The sequence below is a fragment of the Heloderma suspectum genome, chromosome 5 (genome assembly GCF_057233095.1).
Source record: "Heloderma suspectum isolate Gila_16-S chromosome 5, 16-S_ref, whole genome shotgun sequence".
NCBI lineage: Eukaryota > Metazoa > Chordata > Lepidosauria > Squamata > Helodermatidae > Heloderma > Heloderma suspectum.
The window spans coordinates 233632439-233653895 of record NC_139462.1 but is presented as its reverse complement, the minus strand read 5'-3'; the positions used below and the strand labels follow the sequence as shown (position 1 = coordinate 233653895).

At 51.2% G+C, this 21457-nt stretch overlaps 1 protein-coding gene across 5 annotated transcripts in view; it reads left to right on the top strand.

The window, feature by feature from the left end:
- LOC146345362 (uncharacterized) overlaps positions 1–21457 on the top strand; it is a 66206-nt gene that overhangs the window by 13960 nt on the left and 30789 nt on the right. For 4 of the 5 annotated variants that reach the window (XR_014792530.1, XM_084860024.1, XM_084860025.1 and 1 more), the window contains exons 2-10: positions 1539–1660; positions 2722–3495; positions 5277–6050; positions 7832–8605; positions 10386–11159; positions 12940–13713; positions 15494–16267; positions 18049–18822; positions 20607–21380. Coding sequence is in view for 4 of the 5 variants with exons in the window: in XM_084860024.1 (XP_084716150.1) it covers positions 1585–1660; positions 2722–3495; positions 5277–6050; positions 7832–8605; positions 10386–11159; positions 12940–13713; positions 15494–16267; positions 18049–18822; positions 20607–21380 (6268 nt within the window). In the remaining variant the exon portion in view is untranslated. The remainder of the gene's footprint in view (positions 1–1538; positions 1661–2721; positions 3496–5276; positions 6051–7831; positions 8606–10385; positions 11160–12939; positions 13714–15493; positions 16268–18048; positions 18823–20606; positions 21381–21457) is intronic. The other variant, XM_084860026.1, reaches the window with a different exon arrangement.

Below are 21457 nucleotides of genomic sequence, written 5' to 3'. Positions count from 1 at the left end.
CGCCCCCCCCCCCACGATGGTACTTACCTCTGTTGAATGTCCCTCTCGGCGGCGGGTCCCAGAGGCATTTTGGCAGCGTTTCAGCAGGGGCGGCAGCCGGTCTTCTGACCAGCTGCCGCCGCCGCCATTTCCCAGTAAAATAAAATAAAATTTAAAAAAGTGATAGGCTACATAACGATTTACGTAGCCTATCAAGGCTAAGTTTTCAAAGTTGAAAAAAAAAAGTGCGTATGCAAATGGCGGCGCCCATGGGCGCCGCCATTTGCGTTCCTTATTTGGGCATGGGTAGTCTACGTAAAGATTTACGTAGACTACGGCGAAAATAAGGGCAACGCTATTTGCGTTGCCCTTATTTTCGCCATAGTCTACGTAAATCTTTATGTAGACTACCCGTGCCTAAATAAGGAACGCAAATGGTGGCGCCCATGGGGGCCGCCATTTGCGTACACGCTTTCCCCCCGCAAAGGCAGCCGTGATAGGCTACGTAACGATTTACGTAGCCTATCACAGCTGACTTTGAAAATCTAGCCTGATAGGCTACGTAAATCGTTACGTAGCCTATCATGTGTTTTTTTTTTTCATAACTTTTTTATTTCGCGGCCGGGGAGATGGGGCGCTTCCCCCCGGCCAGAATTTTGGTGGGGAGGGATGGGGCGCCTCCCCCCCTGCCAAGAATTTTTGGGGGAGAACCGAAGCGCCTCCCCCCCACACCGAAAACAGCTGCGGGACCAGGTAAGGGACTTTCATCCATCCTTAATTTGTACTGACATCATTCTATCGTTTTTGAGATTGTACCCTAGTACTGCTTTTCCCAACCTTTTATTGACTATGAGTGCTACTCCATTTCTTCTCAGGGATTCTTGCCCACAGTAGTAGATATAATGGTCACCTGAATTACATTTGCTCATGCTTGTCCATTTTAGTTCGCTGATTGCCAAGATGTCAATGTTCAGTCTTGCCATCTCATGTGTGACCACCTCCAGCTTACCTTGATTCATTGATCTGACATTCCAGGTTCCTAAACAATATTGTTCTTCACAGCATCGGACTTTCTTTTCACCACCAGACACATCCACAGCTGAGTGTCCTTTTGGCTTTGGCCCAGTCGCTTTACTCTTTCTGGCGCTACCTGGAAATTCCCTCTGCTCTTCCCCAGTAGTATATTGGACACCTTCCGACTTCAGGGGCTCATCTTCCAGCCTCATCTCTTTTAGCCTTGTGATATGTTCCATGGGGTTTTCTTGGCAGGAATACTGGAGTGGGTTGCCATTTCCTTCTCCAGTGGACCACATTTTGTCAGAACTCTCCGCCATGACCTATCCGTCTTGGGTGGCCCTGCACAGCATAGCTTATGGCTTCACTGAGTTATGCAAGCCCCTTTGCCACAGCAAGGCAGTGATCCATGAAGCGGGCTTCTGAGGATACTGCATTTCTAAATGAGGGGCAAAGTGGGTGGATCTGTGTTTGTGTCTGTATTGGGAGTGCAGATTTGTGGTTGCTTGTAACAAACATATTATATTCTTGCAAATATATTTCAGAAAGAGACAGCAGGCTCATGCTTGGTAAGGAACAAGACAAAACATCATGAGCTCCAAAAGTAACTTGATGGTGAAGGACAGGAAGGAGCCACATCACAATGGGCATTCATGGACAGCTCAGGGTAAGTTAGCACAAGGGAAAGATCCAGAGGAAGATGAATTAGATTGTGAAGAATCTGTAAGGGAAAGATGCCAAAGGAGCAAAGAAATCTAGAAAGATTTCTAGAGTCTTATGTCTCCCCCTTCTAGTACCTTCACATGTAGGTACTCCAGAAGGAGACCCTCCAGGTTACATCAGTGTCCTTGCTAGAACCATAAAATCATAACTTTGGAAGCTGCCACTTAGGTCAGTGGTTCCAACCCCCTACAAAGCATGACAATCCAGTTTGAAGCATCATTGTCAGCTGGCTGTCGAGTCCCTGCTTGAATACCTCCCGACAGCCCACCACCTTCCTAGGCTATTGCTTGCATAATCTGACTGCTCTGACCATTGGGAGGTTTTTCCTGATGTTAAATGGAAATCTGGCTTCCTGCAACTTAAGCACATTATTCCATGTCCTAGGCTTGGATGGCAGAGAACAGATTGCAGCCATTTCACAAAGGGATAGCGCGGCTGCTGCAGAGAGAAGCCTGTCTCTGCTAACACCTCCATGTTAAACAATGACTGTTGCAGCTGTACTACCCACACTTACCTGGAAGCAGATCCCATTGCATTTGTGCTGGGCATGCTGTAGGTCCATGGGATTGCCCTGTAGGAAAACGTTCCTGCATTTGCTTATCTCTCCAGTTTCTGCTCCGCATCACGAGAAGCAAAGAGGAAGCCGGGGAATGAAATGCTAAACATTCTCTCCCCACTGCACATCCAGATAGGCCCTGCTCTGCCCCCACCAAGCCATGGCCTCTCGTGTTATTACTGTTGACATTTTTGTGTTAAATACATGCTGAATGTTTGTGTGCTGTGCTTCCTCGTTGCACAGCTGCCCTTCTCATCACTGCCCCCCCGAGATTAAAAGAAAGCTCATCGCTCCCCTATTTTTAATCTTGTTGGATGTAACAATATGGGGGCTCATGGAAGGTGCAATGAAAGGGAGGGGGTGCCACTGGGGTGCATTTTAAAAGGCGGAGTGGAGAAAACCACGGTGATATTCCAAAATGCCCATTGTGCCTGGTCTCTTCCCAACAGGGTCTGGGAACACGAGCTACAGCCCGGAGCCAGAAGAGCTACGGATCGTCCTTGTTGGGAAGCCAGGAGGAGGGAGAAGTGCCACAGGAAACACAATTCTGGGTGAAATGAAATTTGCATCCCAGCTTTCCCAAAAGCCCGTGACCCAGACTTGCACGAGAGAGGACCGGGCAAAGGACTGGAATGGGAAGCGGATATGCATCGTTGACACTCCAGCACTGTTTGACGCCCACGTTCAAGAACCGTGGCATTCCCAGGAGATCCAGAAGTGCTTCTCTCTGTGTGGGCCAGGCCCCCACGTTCTGGTGTTTGTGACACAGGCAGGTCGCTTCACTGAAGAAGACAATGTGGCTGCAAAGAGGGTGGAGGACATTTTTGGCCAGGAGGCCACGAAGCATATGATCGTCTTATTCACCCGCAAGGAAGACCTAGGCACAGGAGGCCTGGAGGACTACATACAGCAGTCGGGCAACAGTTCCCTTCAGGCTTTGGTCGGGAAATGTCAGGAACGTTGCTGTGCTTTCAACAATAAGGCAACAGGCAAGGACATGATCCTCCAAGCTAAAGAGCTGCTCTCCAAGCTGGAGGAGATGGTGCAGGAGAATGGGGACAAGCCATATCTCAAGGACCTTCCCAGGACAACTAAGAGATTATCAACACTAAAGAGGGCAAAGGAAGATGAAGTATATGGAGAAGACATGGAAACAGGGAGGGGTGGGAATGGTCCTAAAGCCAAGAGAGGCAATGAAGGAAAATGTTCCATGAGCACCAAAGGTAGAATCAATTTAAGAATTCTCGTTCATGTGATCCTCCTTTCTGCGAAGTTGACATTAACCATTGCTTAAGGAGACATACCAAACCACACCACTGTGTGTTCTTGGTGTGTTTAAGTGTGTGTTTGTCTGATGGGGGGGAGGTTTGTGACTGTGGACAGTGGGAACTCCCCCACTCTTTTGCTGAAACGTTTGCGTGCTCGACTGTGCTCTTGGGGGGGGGGGGAGAATCACCAGAAAAAAAGTGAGGAACACCAGTATGGTCCAGCATCTTCTTGGGCTGCCTGAGCTCCTATTGAAGCACATTACCTGGCTATGATGGGCTCTCACCACCCCTTCTTCATGTGTTGAGTGATATGTCTTCAAAGGGTTTTGCGGGATTTCCCATGCCTGCGCTCGGCAGGCGCTCGCCGACTCACCATGGCCGGCCCCCCGCTCGCCGGGCTGTATGAGCCCTGTAGGGCTCAGCGAGCGGTCTGGGAGCACCCCACAGCTGCCAGGTTCTCGATGTCAGCCACCATTTGTACGTAAGGTGGTGCTCGTAATGTTCGATTTTTAATGTTGCGCAAAACGGCGGCCGCACAGGGCCATGTCTGCAACACTAGAGGCATCGAGGGCACTTTCACGTTACCCTAACCTTGAGGAGATGTCCCTGTATGGCTGCTGTGTCATTCAACGTGAAAAAATATCAAAATTACAGAGCTGCCACCTTCGGTAAAAACGGCCGCTTGCAGCGAGGAAGAGGTGGCTGCAGGGTGCTCCTGGCCATGCAGCGCCCAGCGAGTGCTCCCACGAGGGGTCCACAACTTGATGAGTGGTGGCTTGTGGGGGCTGCAGGAGGAGTCTATCAGACTCCACCCAACTGTCCGACGCTCCTGACATCCCTATTACGCCAGTCCAACACAGCTGACTGAGGTGGGGATCACTGTAGGGGATCATTGCGGGTAGAATTCAGTTGAGATTTCTAGACTCTTATGTCTCCCCCTTCTGGTACCTTCACATCTAGCTACTCCAGAAGGAGACCCTCCAAGCTGCATCAGTCTACTTGCTAGAATCATAACTTTGGAAGGTGCCATTTAGGTCAGTGGTTCCAACCCCCTACTCAGCACAACAGTCCAGCTTGAAGCATCTTTGACAGCATCATTATTTCATGTCCTACAGTCCTGGATGACAGAGAACGGATTGCAGCCATTTCACAAAGGGATAGCACGGCTGCTGCAGAGAGAAGCCTGTCTCTGCTAACACCTCCATGTTAAACAATGACTGTTGCAGCTGTACTACCCACACTTACCTGGAAGCAGATCCCATTGCATTTGTGCTGGGCATGCTGTAGGTCCATGGGATTGCCCTGTAGGAAAACGTTCCTGCATTTGCTTATCTCTCCAGTTTCTGCTCCGCATCACGAGAAGCAAAGAGGAAGCCGGGGAATGAAATGCTAAACATTCTCTCCCCACTGCACATCCAGATGGGCCCTGCTCTGCCCCCACCAAGCCATGGCCTCTCGTGTTATTACTGTTGACATTTTTGTGTTAAATACATGCTGAATGTTTGTGTGCTGTGCTTCCTCGTTGCACAGCTGCCCTTCTCATCACTGCCCCCCCGAGATTAAAAGAAAGCTCATCGCTCCCCTATTTTTAATCTTGTTGGATGTAACAATATGGGGGCTCATGGAAGGTGCAATGAAAGGGAGGGGGTGCCACTGGGGTGCATTTTAAAAGGCGGAGTGGAGAAAACCACGGTGATATTCCAAAATGCCCATTGTGCCTGGTCTCTTCCCAACAGGGTCTGGGAACACGAGCTACAGCCCGGAGCCAGAAGAGCTACGGATCGTCCTTGTTGGGAAGCCAGGAGGAGGGAGAAGTGCCACAGGAAACACAATTCTGGGTGAAATGAAATTTGCATCCCAGCTTTCCCAAAAGCCCGTGACCCAGACTTGCACGAGAGAGGACCGGGCAAAGGACTGGAATGGGAAGCGGATATGCATCGTTGACACTCCAGCACTGTTTGACGCCCACGTTCAAGAACCGTGGCATTCCCAGGAGATCCAGAAGTGCTTCTCTCTGTGTGGGCCAGGCCCCCACGTTCTGGTGTTTGTGACACAGGCAGGTCGCTTCACTGAAGAAGACAATGTGGCTGCAAAGAGGGTGGAGGACATTTTTGGCCAGGAGGCCACGAAGCATATGATCGTCTTATTCACCCGCAAGGAAGACCTAGGCACAGGAGGCCTGGAGGACTACATACAGCAGTCGGGCAACAGTTCCCTTCAGGCTTTGGTCGGGAAATGTCAGGAACGTTGCTGTGCTTTCAACAATAAGGCAACAGGCAAGGACATGATCCTCCAAGCTAAAGAGCTGCTCTCCAAGCTGGAGGAGATGGTGCAGGAGAATGGGGACAAGCCATATCTCAAGGACCTTCCCAGGACAACTAAGAGATTATCAACACTAAAGAGGGCAAAGGAAGATGAAGTATATGGAGAAGACATGGAAACAGGGAGGGGTGGGAATGGTCCTAAAGCCAAGAGAGGCAATGAAGGAAAATGTTCCATGAGCACCAAAGGTAGAATCAATTTAAGAATTCTCGTTCATGTGATCCTCCTTTCTGCGAAGTTGACATTAACCATTGCTTAAGGAGACATACCAAACCACACCACTGTGTGTTCTTGGTGTGTTTAAGTGTGTGTTTGTCTGATGGGGGGGAGGTTTGTGACTGTGGACAGTGGGAACTCCCCCACTCTTTTGCTGAAACGTTTGCGTGCTCGACTGTGCTCTTGGGGGGGGGGGGAGAATCACCAGAAAAAAAGTGAGGAACACCAGTATGGTCCAGCATCTTCTTGGGCTGCCTGAGCTCCTATTGAAGCACATTACCTGGCTATGATGGGCTCTCACCACCCCTTCTTCATGTGTTGAGTGATATGTCTTCAAAGGGTTTTGCGGGATTTCCCATGCCTGCGCTCGGCAGGCGCTCGCCGACTCACCATGGCCGGCCCCCCGCTCGCCGGGCTGTATGAGCCCTGTAGGGCTCAGCGAGCGGTCTGGGAGCACCCCACAGCTGCCAGGTTCTCGATGTCAGCCACCATTTGTACGTAAGGTGGTGCTCGTAATGTTCGATTTTTAATGTTGCGCAAAACGGCGGCCGCACAGGGCCATGTCTGCAACACTAGAGGCATCGAGGGCACTTTCACGTTACCCTAACCTTGAGGAGATGTCCCTGTATGGCTGCTGTGTCATTCAACGTGAAAAAATATCAAAATTACAGAGCTGCCACCTTCGGTAAAAACGGCCGCTTGCAGCGAGGAAGAGGTGGCTGCAGGGTGCTCCTGGCCATGCAGCGCCCAGCGAGTGCTCCCACGAGGGGTCCACAACTTGATGAGTGGTGGCTTGTGGGGGCTGCAGGAGGAGTCTATCAGACTCCACCCAACTGTCCGACGCTCCTGACATCCCTATTACGCCAGTCCAACACAGCTGACTGAGGTGGGGATCACTGTAGGGGATCATTGCGGGTAGAATTCAGTTGAGATTTCTAGACTCTTATGTCTCCCCCTTCTGGTACCTTCACATCTAGCTACTCCAGAAGGAGACCCTCCAAGCTGCATCAGTCTACTTGCTAGAATCATAACTTTGGAAGGTGCCATTTAGGTCAGTGGTTCCAACCCCCTACTCAGCACAACAGTCCAGCTTGAAGCATCTTTGACAGCATCATTATTTCATGTCCTACAGTCCTGGATGACAGAGAACGGATTGCAGCCATTTCACAAAGGGATAGCACGGCTGCTGCAGAGAGAAGCCTGTCTCTGCTAACACCTCCATGTTAAACAATGACTGTTGCAGCTGTACTACCCACACTTACCTGGAAGCAGATCCCATTGCATTTGTGCTGGGCATGCTGTAGGTCCATGGGATTGCCCTGTAGGAAAACGTTCCTGCATTTGCTTATCTCTCCAGTTTCTGCTCCGCATCACGAGAAGCAAAGAGGAAGCCGGGGAATGAAATGCTAAACATTCTCTCCCCACTGCACATCCAGATGGGCCCTGCTCTGCCCCCACCAAGCCATGGCCTCTCGTGTTATTACTGTTGACATTTTTGTGTTAAATACATGCTGAATGTTTGTGTGCTGTGCTTCCTCGTTGCACAGCTGCCCTTCTCATCACTGCCCCCCCGAGATTAAAAGAAAGCTCATCGCTCCCCTATTTTTAATCTTGTTGGATGTAACAATATGGGGGCTCATGGAAGGTGCAATGAAAGGGAGGGGGTGCCACTGGGGTGCATTTTAAAAGGCGGAGTGGAGAAAACCACGGTGATATTCCAAAATGCCCATTGTGCCTGGTCTCTTCCCAACAGGGTCTGGGAACACGAGCTACAGCCCGGAGCCAGAAGAGCTACGGATCGTCCTTGTTGGGAAGCCAGGAGGAGGGAGAAGTGCCACAGGAAACACAATTCTGGGTGAAATGAAATTTGCATCCCAGCTTTCCCAAAAGCCCGTGACCCAGACTTGCACGAGAGAGGACCGGGCAAAGGACTGGAATGGGAAGCGGATATGCATCGTTGACACTCCAGCACTGTTTGACGCCCACGTTCAAGAACCGTGGCATTCCCAGGAGATCCAGAAGTGCTTCTCTCTGTGTGGGCCAGGCCCCCACGTTCTGGTGTTTGTGACACAGGCAGGTCGCTTCACTGAAGAAGACAATGTGGCTGCAAAGAGGGTGGAGGACATTTTTGGCCAGGAGGCCACGAAGCATATGATCGTCTTATTCACCCGCAAGGAAGACCTAGGCACAGGAGGCCTGGAGGACTACATACAGCAGTCGGGCAACAGTTCCCTTCAGGCTTTGGTCGGGAAATGTCAGGAACGTTGCTGTGCTTTCAACAATAAGGCAACAGGCAAGGACATGATCCTCCAAGCTAAAGAGCTGCTCTCCAAGCTGGAGGAGATGGTGCAGGAGAATGGGGACAAGCCATATCTCAAGGACCTTCCCAGGACAACTAAGAGATTATCAACACTAAAGAGGGCAAAGGAAGATGAAGTATATGGAGAAGACATGGAAACAGGGAGGGGTGGGAATGGTCCTAAAGCCAAGAGAGGCAATGAAGGAAAATGTTCCATGAGCACCAAAGGTAGAATCAATTTAAGAATTCTCGTTCATGTGATCCTCCTTTCTGCGAAGTTGACATTAACCATTGCTTAAGGAGACATACCAAACCACACCACTGTGTGTTCTTGGTGTGTTTAAGTGTGTGTTTGTCTGATGGGGGGGAGGTTTGTGACTGTGGACAGTGGGAACTCCCCCACTCTTTTGCTGAAACGTTTGCGTGCTCGACTGTGCTCTTGGGGGGGGGGGAGAATCACCAGAAAAAAAGTGAGGAACACCAGTATGGTCCAGCATCTTCTTGGGCTGCCTGAGCTCCTATTGAAGCACATTACCTGGCTATGATGGGCTCTCACCACCCCTTCTTCATGTGTTGAGTGATATGTCTTCAAAGGGTTTTGCGGGATTTCCCATGCCTGCGCTCGGCAGGCGCTCGCCGACTCACCATGGCCGGCCCCCCGCTCGCCGGGCTGTATGAGCCCTGTAGGGCTCAGCGAGCGGTCTGGGAGCACCCCACAGCTGCCAGGTTCTCGATGTCAGCCACCATTTGTACGTAAGGTGGTGCTCGTAATGTTCGATTTTTAATGTTGCGCAAAACGGCGGCCGCACAGGGCCATGTCTGCAACACTAGAGGCATCGAGGGCACTTTCACGTTACCCTAACCTTGAGGAGATGTCCCTGTATGGCTGCTGTGTCATTCAACGTGAAAAAATATCAAAATTACAGAGCTGCCACCTTCGGTAAAAACGGCCGCTTGCAGCGAGGAAGAGGTGGCTGCAGGGTGCTCCTGGCCATGCAGCGCCCAGCGAGTGCTCCCACGAGGGGTCCACAACTTGATGAGTGGTGGCTTGTGGGGGCTGCAGGAGGAGTCTATCAGACTCCACCCAACTGTCCGACGCTCCTGACATCCCTATTACGCCAGTCCAACACAGCTGACTGAGGTGGGGATCACTGTAGGGGATCATTGCGGGTAGAATTCAGTTGAGATTTCTAGACTCTTATGTCTCCCCCTTCTGGTACCTTCACATCTAGCTACTCCAGAAGGAGACCCTCCAAGCTGCATCAGTCTACTTGCTAGAATCATAACTTTGGAAGGTGCCATTTAGGTCAGTGGTTCCAACCCCCTACTCAGCACAACAGTCCAGCTTGAAGCATCTTTGACAGCATCATTATTTCATGTCCTACAGTCCTGGATGACAGAGAACGGATTGCAGCCATTTCACAAAGGGATAGCACGGCTGCTGCAGAGAGAAGCCTGTCTCTGCTAACACCTCCATGTTAAACAATGACTGTTGCAGCTGTACTACCCACACTTACCTGGAAGCAGATCCCATTGCATTTGTGCTGGGCATGCTGTAGGTCCATGGGATTGCCCTGTAGGAAAACGTTCCTGCATTTGCTTATCTCTCCAGTTTCTGCTCCGCATCACGAGAAGCAAAGAGGAAGCCGGGGAATGAAATGCTAAACATTCTCTCCCCACTGCACATCCAGATGGGCCCTGCTCTGCCCCCACCAAGCCATGGCCTCTCGTGTTATTACTGTTGACATTTTTGTGTTAAATACATGCTGAATGTTTGTGTGCTGTGCTTCCTCGTTGCACAGCTGCCCTTCTCATCACTGCCCCCCCGAGATTAAAAGAAAGCTCATCGCTCCCCTATTTTTAATCTTGTTGGATGTAACAATATGGGGGCTCATGGAAGGTGCAATGAAAGGGAGGGGGTGCCACTGGGGTGCATTTTAAAAGGCGGAGTGGAGAAAACCACGGTGATATTCCAAAATGCCCATTGTGCCTGGTCTCTTCCCAACAGGGTCTGGGAACACGAGCTACAGCCCGGAGCCAGAAGAGCTACGGATCGTCCTTGTTGGGAAGCCAGGAGGAGGGAGAAGTGCCACAGGAAACACAATTCTGGGTGAAATGAAATTTGCATCCCAGCTTTCCCAAAAGCCCGTGACCCAGACTTGCACGAGAGAGGACCGGGCAAAGGACTGGAATGGGAAGCGGATATGCATCGTTGACACTCCAGCACTGTTTGACGCCCACGTTCAAGAACCGTGGCATTCCCAGGAGATCCAGAAGTGCTTCTCTCTGTGTGGGCCAGGCCCCCACGTTCTGGTGTTTGTGACACAGGCAGGTCGCTTCACTGAAGAAGACAATGTGGCTGCAAAGAGGGTGGAGGACATTTTTGGCCAGGAGGCCACGAAGCATATGATCGTCTTATTCACCCGCAAGGAAGACCTAGGCACAGGAGGCCTGGAGGACTACATACAGCAGTCGGGCAACAGTTCCCTTCAGGCTTTGGTCGGGAAATGTCAGGAACGTTGCTGTGCTTTCAACAATAAGGCAACAGGCAAGGACATGATCCTCCAAGCTAAAGAGCTGCTCTCCAAGCTGGAGGAGATGGTGCAGGAGAATGGGGACAAGCCATATCTCAAGGACCTTCCCAGGACAACTAAGAGATTATCAACACTAAAGAGGGCAAAGGAAGATGAAGTATATGGAGAAGACATGGAAACAGGGAGGGGTGGGAATGGTCCTAAAGCCAAGAGAGGCAATGAAGGAAAATGTTCCATGAGCACCAAAGGTAGAATCAATTTAAGAATTCTCGTTCATGTGATCCTCCTTTCTGCGAAGTTGACATTAACCATTGCTTAAGGAGACATACCAAACCACACCACTGTGTGTTCTTGGTGTGTTTAAGTGTGTGTTTGTCTGATGGGGGGGAGGTTTGTGACTGTGGACAGTGGGAACTCCCCCACTCTTTTGCTGAAACGTTTGCGTGCTCGACTGTGCTCTTGGGGGGGGGGGAGAATCACCAGAAAAAAAGTGAGGAACACCAGTATGGTCCAGCATCTTCTTGGGCTGCCTGAGCTCCTATTGAAGCACATTACCTGGCTATGATGGGCTCTCACCACCCCTTCTTCATGTGTTGAGTGATATGTCTTCAAAGGGTTTTGCGGGATTTCCCATGCCTGCGCTCGGCAGGCGCTCGCCGACTCACCATGGCCGGCCCCCCGCTCGCCGGGCTGTATGAGCCCTGTAGGGCTCAGCGAGCGGTCTGGGAGCACCCCACAGCTGCCAGGTTCTCGATGTCAGCCACCATTTGTACGTAAGGTGGTGCTCGTAATGTTCGATTTTTAATGTTGCGCAAAACGGCGGCCGCACAGGGCCATGTCTGCAACACTAGAGGCATCGAGGGCACTTTCACGTTACCCTAACCTTGAGGAGATGTCCCTGTATGGCTGCTGTGTCATTCAACGTGAAAAAATATCAAAATTACAGAGCTGCCACCTTCGGTAAAAACGGCCGCTTGCAGCGAGGAAGAGGTGGCTGCAGGGTGCTCCTGGCCATGCAGCGCCCAGCGAGTGCTCCCACGAGGGGTCCACAACTTGATGAGTGGTGGCTTGTGGGGGCTGCAGGAGGAGTCTATCAGACTCCACCCAACTGTCCGACGCTCCTGACATCCCTATTACGCCAGTCCAACACAGCTGACTGAGGTGGGGATCACTGTAGGGGATCATTGCGGGTAGAATTCAGTTGAGATTTCTGGACTCTTATGTCTCCCCCTTCTGGTACCTTCACATCTAGCTACTCCAGAAGGAGACCCTCCAAGCTGCATCAGTCTACTTGCTAGAATCATAACTTTGGAAGGTGCCATTTAGGTCAGTGGTTCCAACCCCCTACTCAGCACAACAGTCCAGCTTGAAGCATCTTTGACAGCATCATTATTTCATGTCCTACAGTCCTGGATGACAGAGAACGGATTGCAGCCATTTCACAAAGGGATAGCACGGCTGCTGCAGAGAGAAGCCTGTCTCTGCTAACACCTCCATGTTAAACAATGACTGTTGCAGCTGTACTACCCACACTTACCTGGAAGCAGATCCCATTGCATTTGTGCTGGGCATGCTGTAGGTCCATGGGATTGCCCTGTAGGAAAACGTTCCTGCATTTGCTTATCTCTCCAGTTTCTGCTCCGCATCACGAGAAGCAAAGAGGAAGCCGGGGAATGAAATGCTAAACATTCTCTCCCCACTGCACATCCAGATGGGCCCTGCTCTGCCCCCACCAAGCCATGGCCTCTCGTGTTATTACTGTTGACATTTTTGTGTTAAATACATGCTGAATGTTTGTGTGCTGTGCTTCCTCGTTGCACAGCTGCCCTTCTCATCACTGCCCCCCCGAGATTAAAAGAAAGCTCATCGCTCCCCTATTTTTAATCTTGTTGGATGTAACAATATGGGGGCTCATGGAAGGTGCAATGAAAGGGAGGGGGTGCCACTGGGGTGCATTTTAAAAGGCGGAGTGGAGAAAACCACGGTGATATTCCAAAATGCCCATTGTGCCTGGTCTCTTCCCAACAGGGTCTGGGAACACGAGCTACAGCCCGGAGCCAGAAGAGCTACAGATCGTCCTTGTTGGGAAGCCAGGAGGAGGGAGAAGTGCCACAGGAAACACAATTCTGGGTGAAATGAAATTTGCATCCCAGCTTTCCCAAAAGCCCGTGACCCAGACTTGCACGAGAGAGGACCGGGCAAAGGACTGGAATGGGAAGCGGATATGCATCGTTGACACTCCAGCACTGTTTGACGCCCACGTTCAAGAACCGTGGCATTCCCAGGAGATCCAGAAGTGCTTCTCTCTGTGTGGGCCAGGCCCCCACGTTCTGGTGTTTGTGACACAGGCAGGTCGCTTCACTGAAGAAGACAATGTGGCTGCAAAGAGGGTGGAGGACATTTTTGGCCAGGAGGCCACGAAGCATATGATCGTCTTATTCACCCGCAAGGAAGACCTAGGCACAGGAGGCCTGGAGGACTACATACAGCAGTCGGGCAACAGTTCCCTTCAGGCTTTGGTCGGGAAATGTCAGGAACGTTGCTGTGCTTTCAACAATAAGGCAACAGGCAAGGACATGATCCTCCAAGCTAAAGAGCTGCTCTCCAAGCTGGAGGAGATGGTGCAGGAGAATGGGGACAAGCCATATCTCAAGGACCTTCCCAGGACAACTAAGAGATTATCAACACTAAAGAGGGCAAAGGAAGATGAAGTATATGGAGAAGACATGGAAACAGGGAGGGGTGGGAATGGTCCTAAAGCCAAGAGAGGCAATGAAGGAAAATGTTCCATGAGCACCAAAGGTAGAATCAATTTAAGAATTCTCGTTCATGTGATCCTCCTTTCTGCGAAGTTGACATTAACCATTGCTTAAGGAGACATACCAAACCACACCACTGTGTGTTCTTGGTGTGTTTAAGTGTGTGTTTGTCTGATGGGGGGGAGGTTTGTGACTGTGGACAGTGGGAACTCCCCCACTCTTTTGCTGAAACGTTTGCGTGCTCGACTGTGCTCTTGGGGGGGGGGGAGAATCACCAGAAAAAAAGTGAGGAACACCAGTATGGTCCAGCATCTTCTTGGGCTGCCTGAGCTCCTATTGAAGCACATTACCTGGCTATGATGGGCTCTCACCACCCCTTCTTCATGTGTTGAGTGATATGTCTTCAAAGGGTTTTGCGGGATTTCCCATGCCTGCGCTCGGCAGGCGCTCGCCGACTCACCATGGCCGGCCCCCCGCTCGCCGGGCTGTATGAGCCCTGTAGGGCTCAGCGAGCGGTCTGGGAGCACCCCACAGCTGCCAGGTTCTCGATGTCAGCCACCATTTGTACGTAAGGTGGTGCTCGTAATGTTCGATTTTTAATGTTGCGCAAAACGGCGGCCGCACAGGGCCATGTCTGCAACACTAGAGGCATCGAGGGCACTTTCACGTTACCCTAACCTTGAGGAGATGTCCCTGTATGGCTGCTGTGTCATTCAACGTGAAAAAATATCAAAATTACAGAGCTGCCACCTTCGGTAAAAACGGCCGCTTGCAGCGAGGAAGAGGTGGCTGCAGGGTGCTCCTGGCCATGCAGCGCCCAGCGAGTGCTCCCACGAGGGGTCCACAACTTGATGAGTGGTGGCTTGTGGGGGCTGCAGGAGGAGTCTATCAGACTCCACCCAACTGTCCGACGCTCCTGACATCCCTATTACGCCAGTCCAACACAGCTGACTGAGGTGGGGATCACTGTAGGGGATCATTGCGGGTAGAATTCAGTTGAGATTTCTGGACTCTTATGTCTCCCCCTTCTGGTACCTTCACATCTAGCTACTCCAGAAGGAGACCCTCCAAGCTGCATCAGTCTACTTGCTAGAATCATAACTTTGGAAGGTGCCATTTAGGTCAGTGGTTCCAACCCCCTACTCAGCACAACAGTCCAGCTTGAAGCATCTTTGACAGCATCATTATTTCATGTCCTACAGTCCTGGATGACAGAGAACGGATTGCAGCCATTTCACAAAGGGATAGCACGGCTGCTGCAGAGAGAAGCCTGTCTCTGCTAACACCTCCATGTTAAACAATGACTGTTGCAGCTGTACTACCCACACTTACCTGGAAGCAGATCCCATTGCATTTGTGCTGGGCATGCTGTAGGTCCATGGGATTGCCCTGTAGGAAAACGTTCCTGCATTTGCTTATCTCTCCAGTTTCTGCTCCGCATCACGAGAAGCAAAGAGGAAGCCGGGGAATGAAATGCTAAACATTCTCTCCCCACTGCACATCCAGATGGGCCCTGCTCTGCCCCCACCAAGCCATGGCCTCTCGTGTTATTACTGTTGACATTTTTGTGTTAAATACATGCTGAATGTTTGTGTGCTGTGCTTCCTCGTTGCACAGCTGCCCTTCTCATCACTGCCCCCCCGAGATTAAAAGAAAGCTCATCGCTCCCCTATTTTTAATCTTGTTGGATGTAACAATATGGGGGCTCATGGAAGGTGCAATGAAAGGGAGGGGGTGCCACTGGGGTGCATTTTAAAAGGCGGAGTGGAGAAAACCACGGTGATATTCCAAAATGCCCATTGTGCCTGGTCTCTTCCCAACAGGGTCTGGGAACACGAGCTACAGCCCGGAGCCAGAAGAGCTACGGATCGTCCTTGTTGGGAAGCCAGGAGGAGGGAGAAGTGCCACAGGAAACACAATTCTGGGTGAAATGAAATTTGCATCCCAGCTTTCCCAAAAGCCCGTGACCCAGACTTGCACGAGAGAGGACCGGGCAAAGGACTGGAATGGGAAGCGGATATGCATCGTTGACACTCCAGCACTGTTTGACGCCCACGTTCAAGAACCGTGGCATTCCCAGGAGATCCAGAAGTGCTTCTCTCTGTGTGGGCCAGGCCCCCACGTTCTGGTGTTTGTGACACAGGCAGGTCGCTTCACTGAAGAAGACAATGTGGCTGCAAAGAGGGTGGAGGACATTTTTGGCCAGGAGGCCACGAAGCATATGATCGTCTTATTCACCCGCAAGGAAGACCTAGGCACAGGAGGCCTGGAGGACTACATACAGCAGTCGGGCAACAGTTCCCTTCAGGCTTTGGTCGGGAAATGTCAGGAACGTTGCTGTGCTTTCAACAATAAGGCAACAGGCAAGGACATGATCCTCCAAGCTAAAGAGCTGCTCTCCAAGCTGGAGGAGATGGTGCAGGAGAATGGGGACAAGCCATATCTCAAGGACCTTCCCAGGACAACTAAGAGATTATCAACACTAAAGAGGGCAAAGGAAGATGAAGTATATGGAGAAGACATGGAAACAGGGAGGGGTGGGAATGGTCCTAAAGCCAAGAGAGGCAATGAAGGAAAATGTTCCATGAGCACCAAAGGTAGAATCAATTTAAGAATTCTCGTTCATGTGATCCTCCTTTCTGCGAAGTTGACATTAACCATTGCTTAAGGAGACATACCAAACCACACCACTGTGTGTTCTTGGTGTGTTTAAGTGTGTGTTTGTCTGATGGGGGGGAGGTTTGTGACTGTGGACAGTGGGAACTCCCCCACTCTTTTGCTGAAACGTTTGCGTGCTCGACTGTGCTCTTGGGGGGGGGGGGAGAATCACCAGAAAAAAAGTGAGGAACACCAGTATGGTCCAGCATCTTCTTGGGCTGCCTGAGCTCCTATTGAAGCACATTACCTGGCTATGATGGGCTCTCACCACCCCTTCTTCATGTGTTGAGTGATATGTCTTCAAAGGGTTTTGCGGGATTTCCCATGCCTGCGCTCGGCAGGCGCTCGCCGACTCACCATGGCCGGCCCCCCGCTCGCCGGGCTGTATGAGCCCTGTAGGGCTCAGCGAGCGGTCTGGGAGCACCCCACAGCTGCCAGGTTCTCGATGTCAGCCACCATTTGTACGTAAGGTGGTGCTCGTAATGTTCGATTTTTAATGTTGCGCAAAACGGCGGCCGCACAGGGCCATGTCTGCAACACTAGAGGCATCGAGGGCACTTTCACGTTACCCTAACCTTGAGGAGATGTCCCTGTATGGCTGCTGTGTCATTCAACGTGAAAAAATATCAAAATTACAGAGCTGCCACCTTCGGTAAAAACGGCCGCTTGCAGCGAGGAAGAGGTGGCTGCAGGGTGCTCCTGGCCATGCAGCGCCCAGCGAGTGCTCCCACGAGGGGTCCACAACTTGATGAGTGGTGGCTTGTGGGGGCTGCAGGAGGAGTCTATCAGACTCCACCCAACTGTCCGACGCTCCTGACATCCCTATTACGCCAGTCCAACACAGCTGACTGAGGTGGGGATCACTGTAGGGGATCATTGCGGGTAGAATTCAGTTGAGATTTCTAGACTCTTATGTCTCCCCCTTCTGGTACCTTCACATCTAGCTACTCCAGAAGGAGACCCTCCAAGCTGCATCAGTCTACTTGCTAGAATCATAACTTTGGAAGGTGCCATTTAGGTCAGTGGTTCCAACCCCCTACTCAGCACAACAGTCCAGCTTGAAGCATCTTTGACAGCATCATTATTTCATGTCCTACAGTCCTGGATGACAGAGAACGGATTGCAGCCATTTCACAAAGGGATAGCACGGCTGCTGCAGAGAGAAGCCTGTCTCTGCTAACACCTCCATGTTAAACAATGACTGTTGCAGCTGTACTACCCACACTTACCTGGAAGCAGATCCCATTGCATTTGTGCTGGGCATGCTGTAGGTCCATGGGATTGCCCTGTAGGAAAACGTTCCTGCATTTGCTTATCTCTCCAGTTTCTGCTCCGCATCACGAGAAGCAAAGAGGAAGCCGGGGAATGAAATGCTAAACATTCTCTCCCCACTGCACATCCAGATGGGCCCTGCTCTGCCCCCACCAAGCCATGGCCTCTCGTGTTATTACTGTTGACATTTTTGTGTTAAATACATGCTGAATGTTTGTGTGCTGTGCTTCCTCGTTGCACAGCTGCCCTTCTCATCACTGCCCCCCCGAGATTAAAAGAAAGCTCATCGCTCCCCTATTTTTAATCTTGTTGGATGTAACAATATGGGGGCTCATGGAAGGTGCAATGAAAGGGAGGGGGTGCCACTGGGGTGCATTTTAAAAGGCGGAGTGGAGAAAACCACGGTGATATTCCAAAATGCCCATTGTGCCTGGTCTCTTCCCAACAGGGTCTGGGAACACGAGCTACAGCCCGGAGCCAGAAGAGCTACGGATCGTCCTTGTTAGGAAGCCAGGAGGAGGGAGAAGTGCCACAGGAAACACAATTCTGGGTGAAATGAAATTTGCATCCCAGCTTTCCCAAAAGCCCGTGACCCAGACTTGCACGAGAGAGGACCGGGCAAAGGACTGGAATGGGAAGCGGATATGCATCGTTGACACTCCAGCACTGTTTGACGCCCACGTTCAAGAACCGTGGCATTCCCAGGAGATCCAGAAGTGCTTCTCTCTGTGTGGGCCAGGCCCCCACGTTCTGGTGTTTGTGACACAGGCAGGTCGCTTCACTGAAGAAGACAATGTGGCTGCAAAGAGGGTGGAGGACATTTTTGGCCAGGAGGCCACGAAGCATATGATCGTCTTATTCACCCGCAAGGAAGACCTAGGCACAGGAGGCCTGGAGGACTACATACAGCAGTCGGGCAACAGTTCCCTTCAGGCTTTGGTCGGGAAATGTCAGGAACGTTGCTGTGCTTTCAACAATAAGGCAACAGGCAAGGACATGATCCTCCAAGCTAAAGAGCTGCTCTCCAAGCTGGAGGAGATGGTGCAGGAGAATGGGGACAAGCCATATCTCAAGGACCTTCCCAGGACAACTAAGAGATTATCAACACTAAAGAGGGCAAAGGAAGATGAAGTATATGGAGAAGACATGGAAACAGGGAGGGGTGGGAATGGTCCTAAAGCCAAGAGAGGCAATGAAGGAAAATGTTCCATGAGCACCAAAGGTAGAATCAATTTAAGAATTCTCGTTCATGTGATCCTCCTTTCTGCGAAGTTGACATTAACCATTGCTTAAGGAGACATACCAAACCACACCACTGTGTGTTCTTGGTGTGTTTAAGTGTGTGTTTGTCTGATGGGGGGGAGGTTTGTGACTGTGGACAGTGGGAACTCCCCCACTCTTTTGCTGAAACGTTTGCGTGCTCTACTGTGCTCTTGGGGGGGGGGGGGGGAGAATCACCAGAAAAAAAGTGAGGAACACCAGTATGGTCCAGCATCTTCTTGGGCTGCCTGAGCTCCTATTGAAGCACATTACCTGGCTATGATGGGCTCTCACCACCCCTTCTTCATGTGTTGAGTGATATGTCTTCAAAGGGTTTTGCGGGATTTCCCATGCCTGCGCTCGGCAGGCGCTCGCCGACTCACCATGGCCGGCCCCCCGCTCGCCGGGCTGTATGAGCCCTGTAGGGCTCAGCGAGCGGTCTGGGAGCACCCCACAGCTGCCAGGTTCTCGATGTCAGCCACCATTTGTACGTAAGGTGGTGCTCGTAATGTTCGATTTTTAATGTTGCGCAAAACGGCGGCCGCACAGGGCCATGTCTGCAACACTAGAGGCATCGAGGGCACTTTCACGTTACCCTAACCTTGAGGAGATGTCCCTGTATGGCTGCTGTGTCATTCAACGTGAAAAAATATCAAAATTACAGAGCTGCCACCTTCGGTAAAAACGGCCGCTTGCAGCGAGGAAGAGGTGGCTGCAGGGTGCTCCTGGCCATGCAGCGCCCAGCGAGTGCTCCCACGAGGGGTCCACAACTTGATGAGTGGTGGCTTGTGGGGGCTGCAGGAGGAGTCTATCAGACTCCACCCAACTGTCCGACGCTCCTGACATCCCTATTACGCCAGTCCAACACAGCTGACTGAGGTGGGGATCACTGTAGGGGATCATTGCGGGTAGAATTCAGTTGAGATTTCTAGACTCTTATGTCTCCCCCTTCTGGTACCTTCACATCTAGCTACTCCAGAAGGAGACCCTCCAAGCTGCATCAGTCTACTTGCTAGAATCATAACTTTGGAAGGTGCCATTTAGGTCAGTGGTTCCAACCCCCTACTCAGCACAACAGTCCAGCTTGAAGCATCTTTGACAGCATCATTATTTCATGTCCTACAGTCCTGGATGACAGAGAACGGATTGCAGCCATTTCACAAAGGGATAGCACGGCTGCTGCAGAGAGAAGCCTGTCTCTGCTAACACCTCCATGTTAAACAATGACTGTTGCAGCTGTACTACCCACACTTACCTGGAAGCAGATCCCATTGCATTTGTGCTGGGCATGCTGTAGGTCCATGGGATTGCCCTGTAGGAAAACGTTCCTGCATTTGCTTATCTCTCCAGTTTCTGCTCCGCATCACGAGAAGCAAAGAGGAAGCCGGGGAATGAAATGCTAAACATTCTCTCCCCACTGCACATCCAGATGGGCCCTGCTCTGCCCCCACCAAGCCATGGCCTCTCGTGTTATTACTGTTGACATTTTTGTGTTAAATACATGCTGAATGTTTGTGTGCTGTGCTTCCTCGTTGCACAGCTGCCCTTCTCATCACTGCCCCCCCGAGATTAAAAGAAAGCTCATCGCTCCCCTATTTTTAATCTTGTTGGATGTAACAATATGGGGGCTCATGGAAGGTGCAATGAAAGGGAGGGGGTGCCACTGGGGTGCATTTTAAAAGGCGGAGTGGAGAAAACCACGGTGATATTCCAAAATGCCCATTGTGCCTGGTCTCTTCCCAACAGGGTCTGGGAACACGAGCTACAGCCCGGAGCCAGAAGAGCTACGGATCGTCCTTGTTGGGAAGCCAGGAGGAGGGAGAAGTGCCACAGGAAACACAATTCTGGGTGAAATGAAATTTGCATCCCAGCTTTCCCAAAAGCCCGTGACCCAGACTTGCACGAGAGAGGACCGGGCAAAGGACTGGAATGGGAAGCGGATATGCATCGTTGACACTCCAGCACTGTTTGACGCCCACGTTCAAGAACCGTGGCATTCCCAGGAGATCCAGAAGTGCTTCTCTCTGTGTGGGCCAGGCCCCCACGTTCTGGTGTTTGTGACACAGGCAGGTCGCTTCACTGAAGAAGACAATGTGGCTGCAAAGAGGGTGGAGGACATTTTTGGCCAGGAGGCCACGAAGCATATGATCGTCTTATTCACCCGCAAGGAAGACCTAGGCACAGGAGGCCTGGAGGACTACATACAGCAGTCGGGCAACAGTTCCCTTCAGGCTTTGGTCGGGAAATGTCAGGAACGTTGCTGTGCTTTCAACAATAAGGCAACAGGCAAGGACATGATCCTCCAAGCTAAAGAGCTGCTCTCCAAGCTGGAGGAGATGGTGCAGGAGAATGGGGACAAGCCATATCTCAAGGACCTTCCCAGGACAACTAAGAGATTATCAACACTAAAGAGGGCAAAGGAAGATGAAGTATATGGAGAAGACATGGAAACAGGGAGGGGTGGGAATGGTCCTAAAGCCAAGAGAGGCAATGAAGGAAAATGTTCCATGAGCACCAAAGGTAGAATCAATTTAAGAATTCTCGTTCATGTGATCCTCCTTTCTGCGAAGTTGACATTAACCATTGCTTAAGGAGAC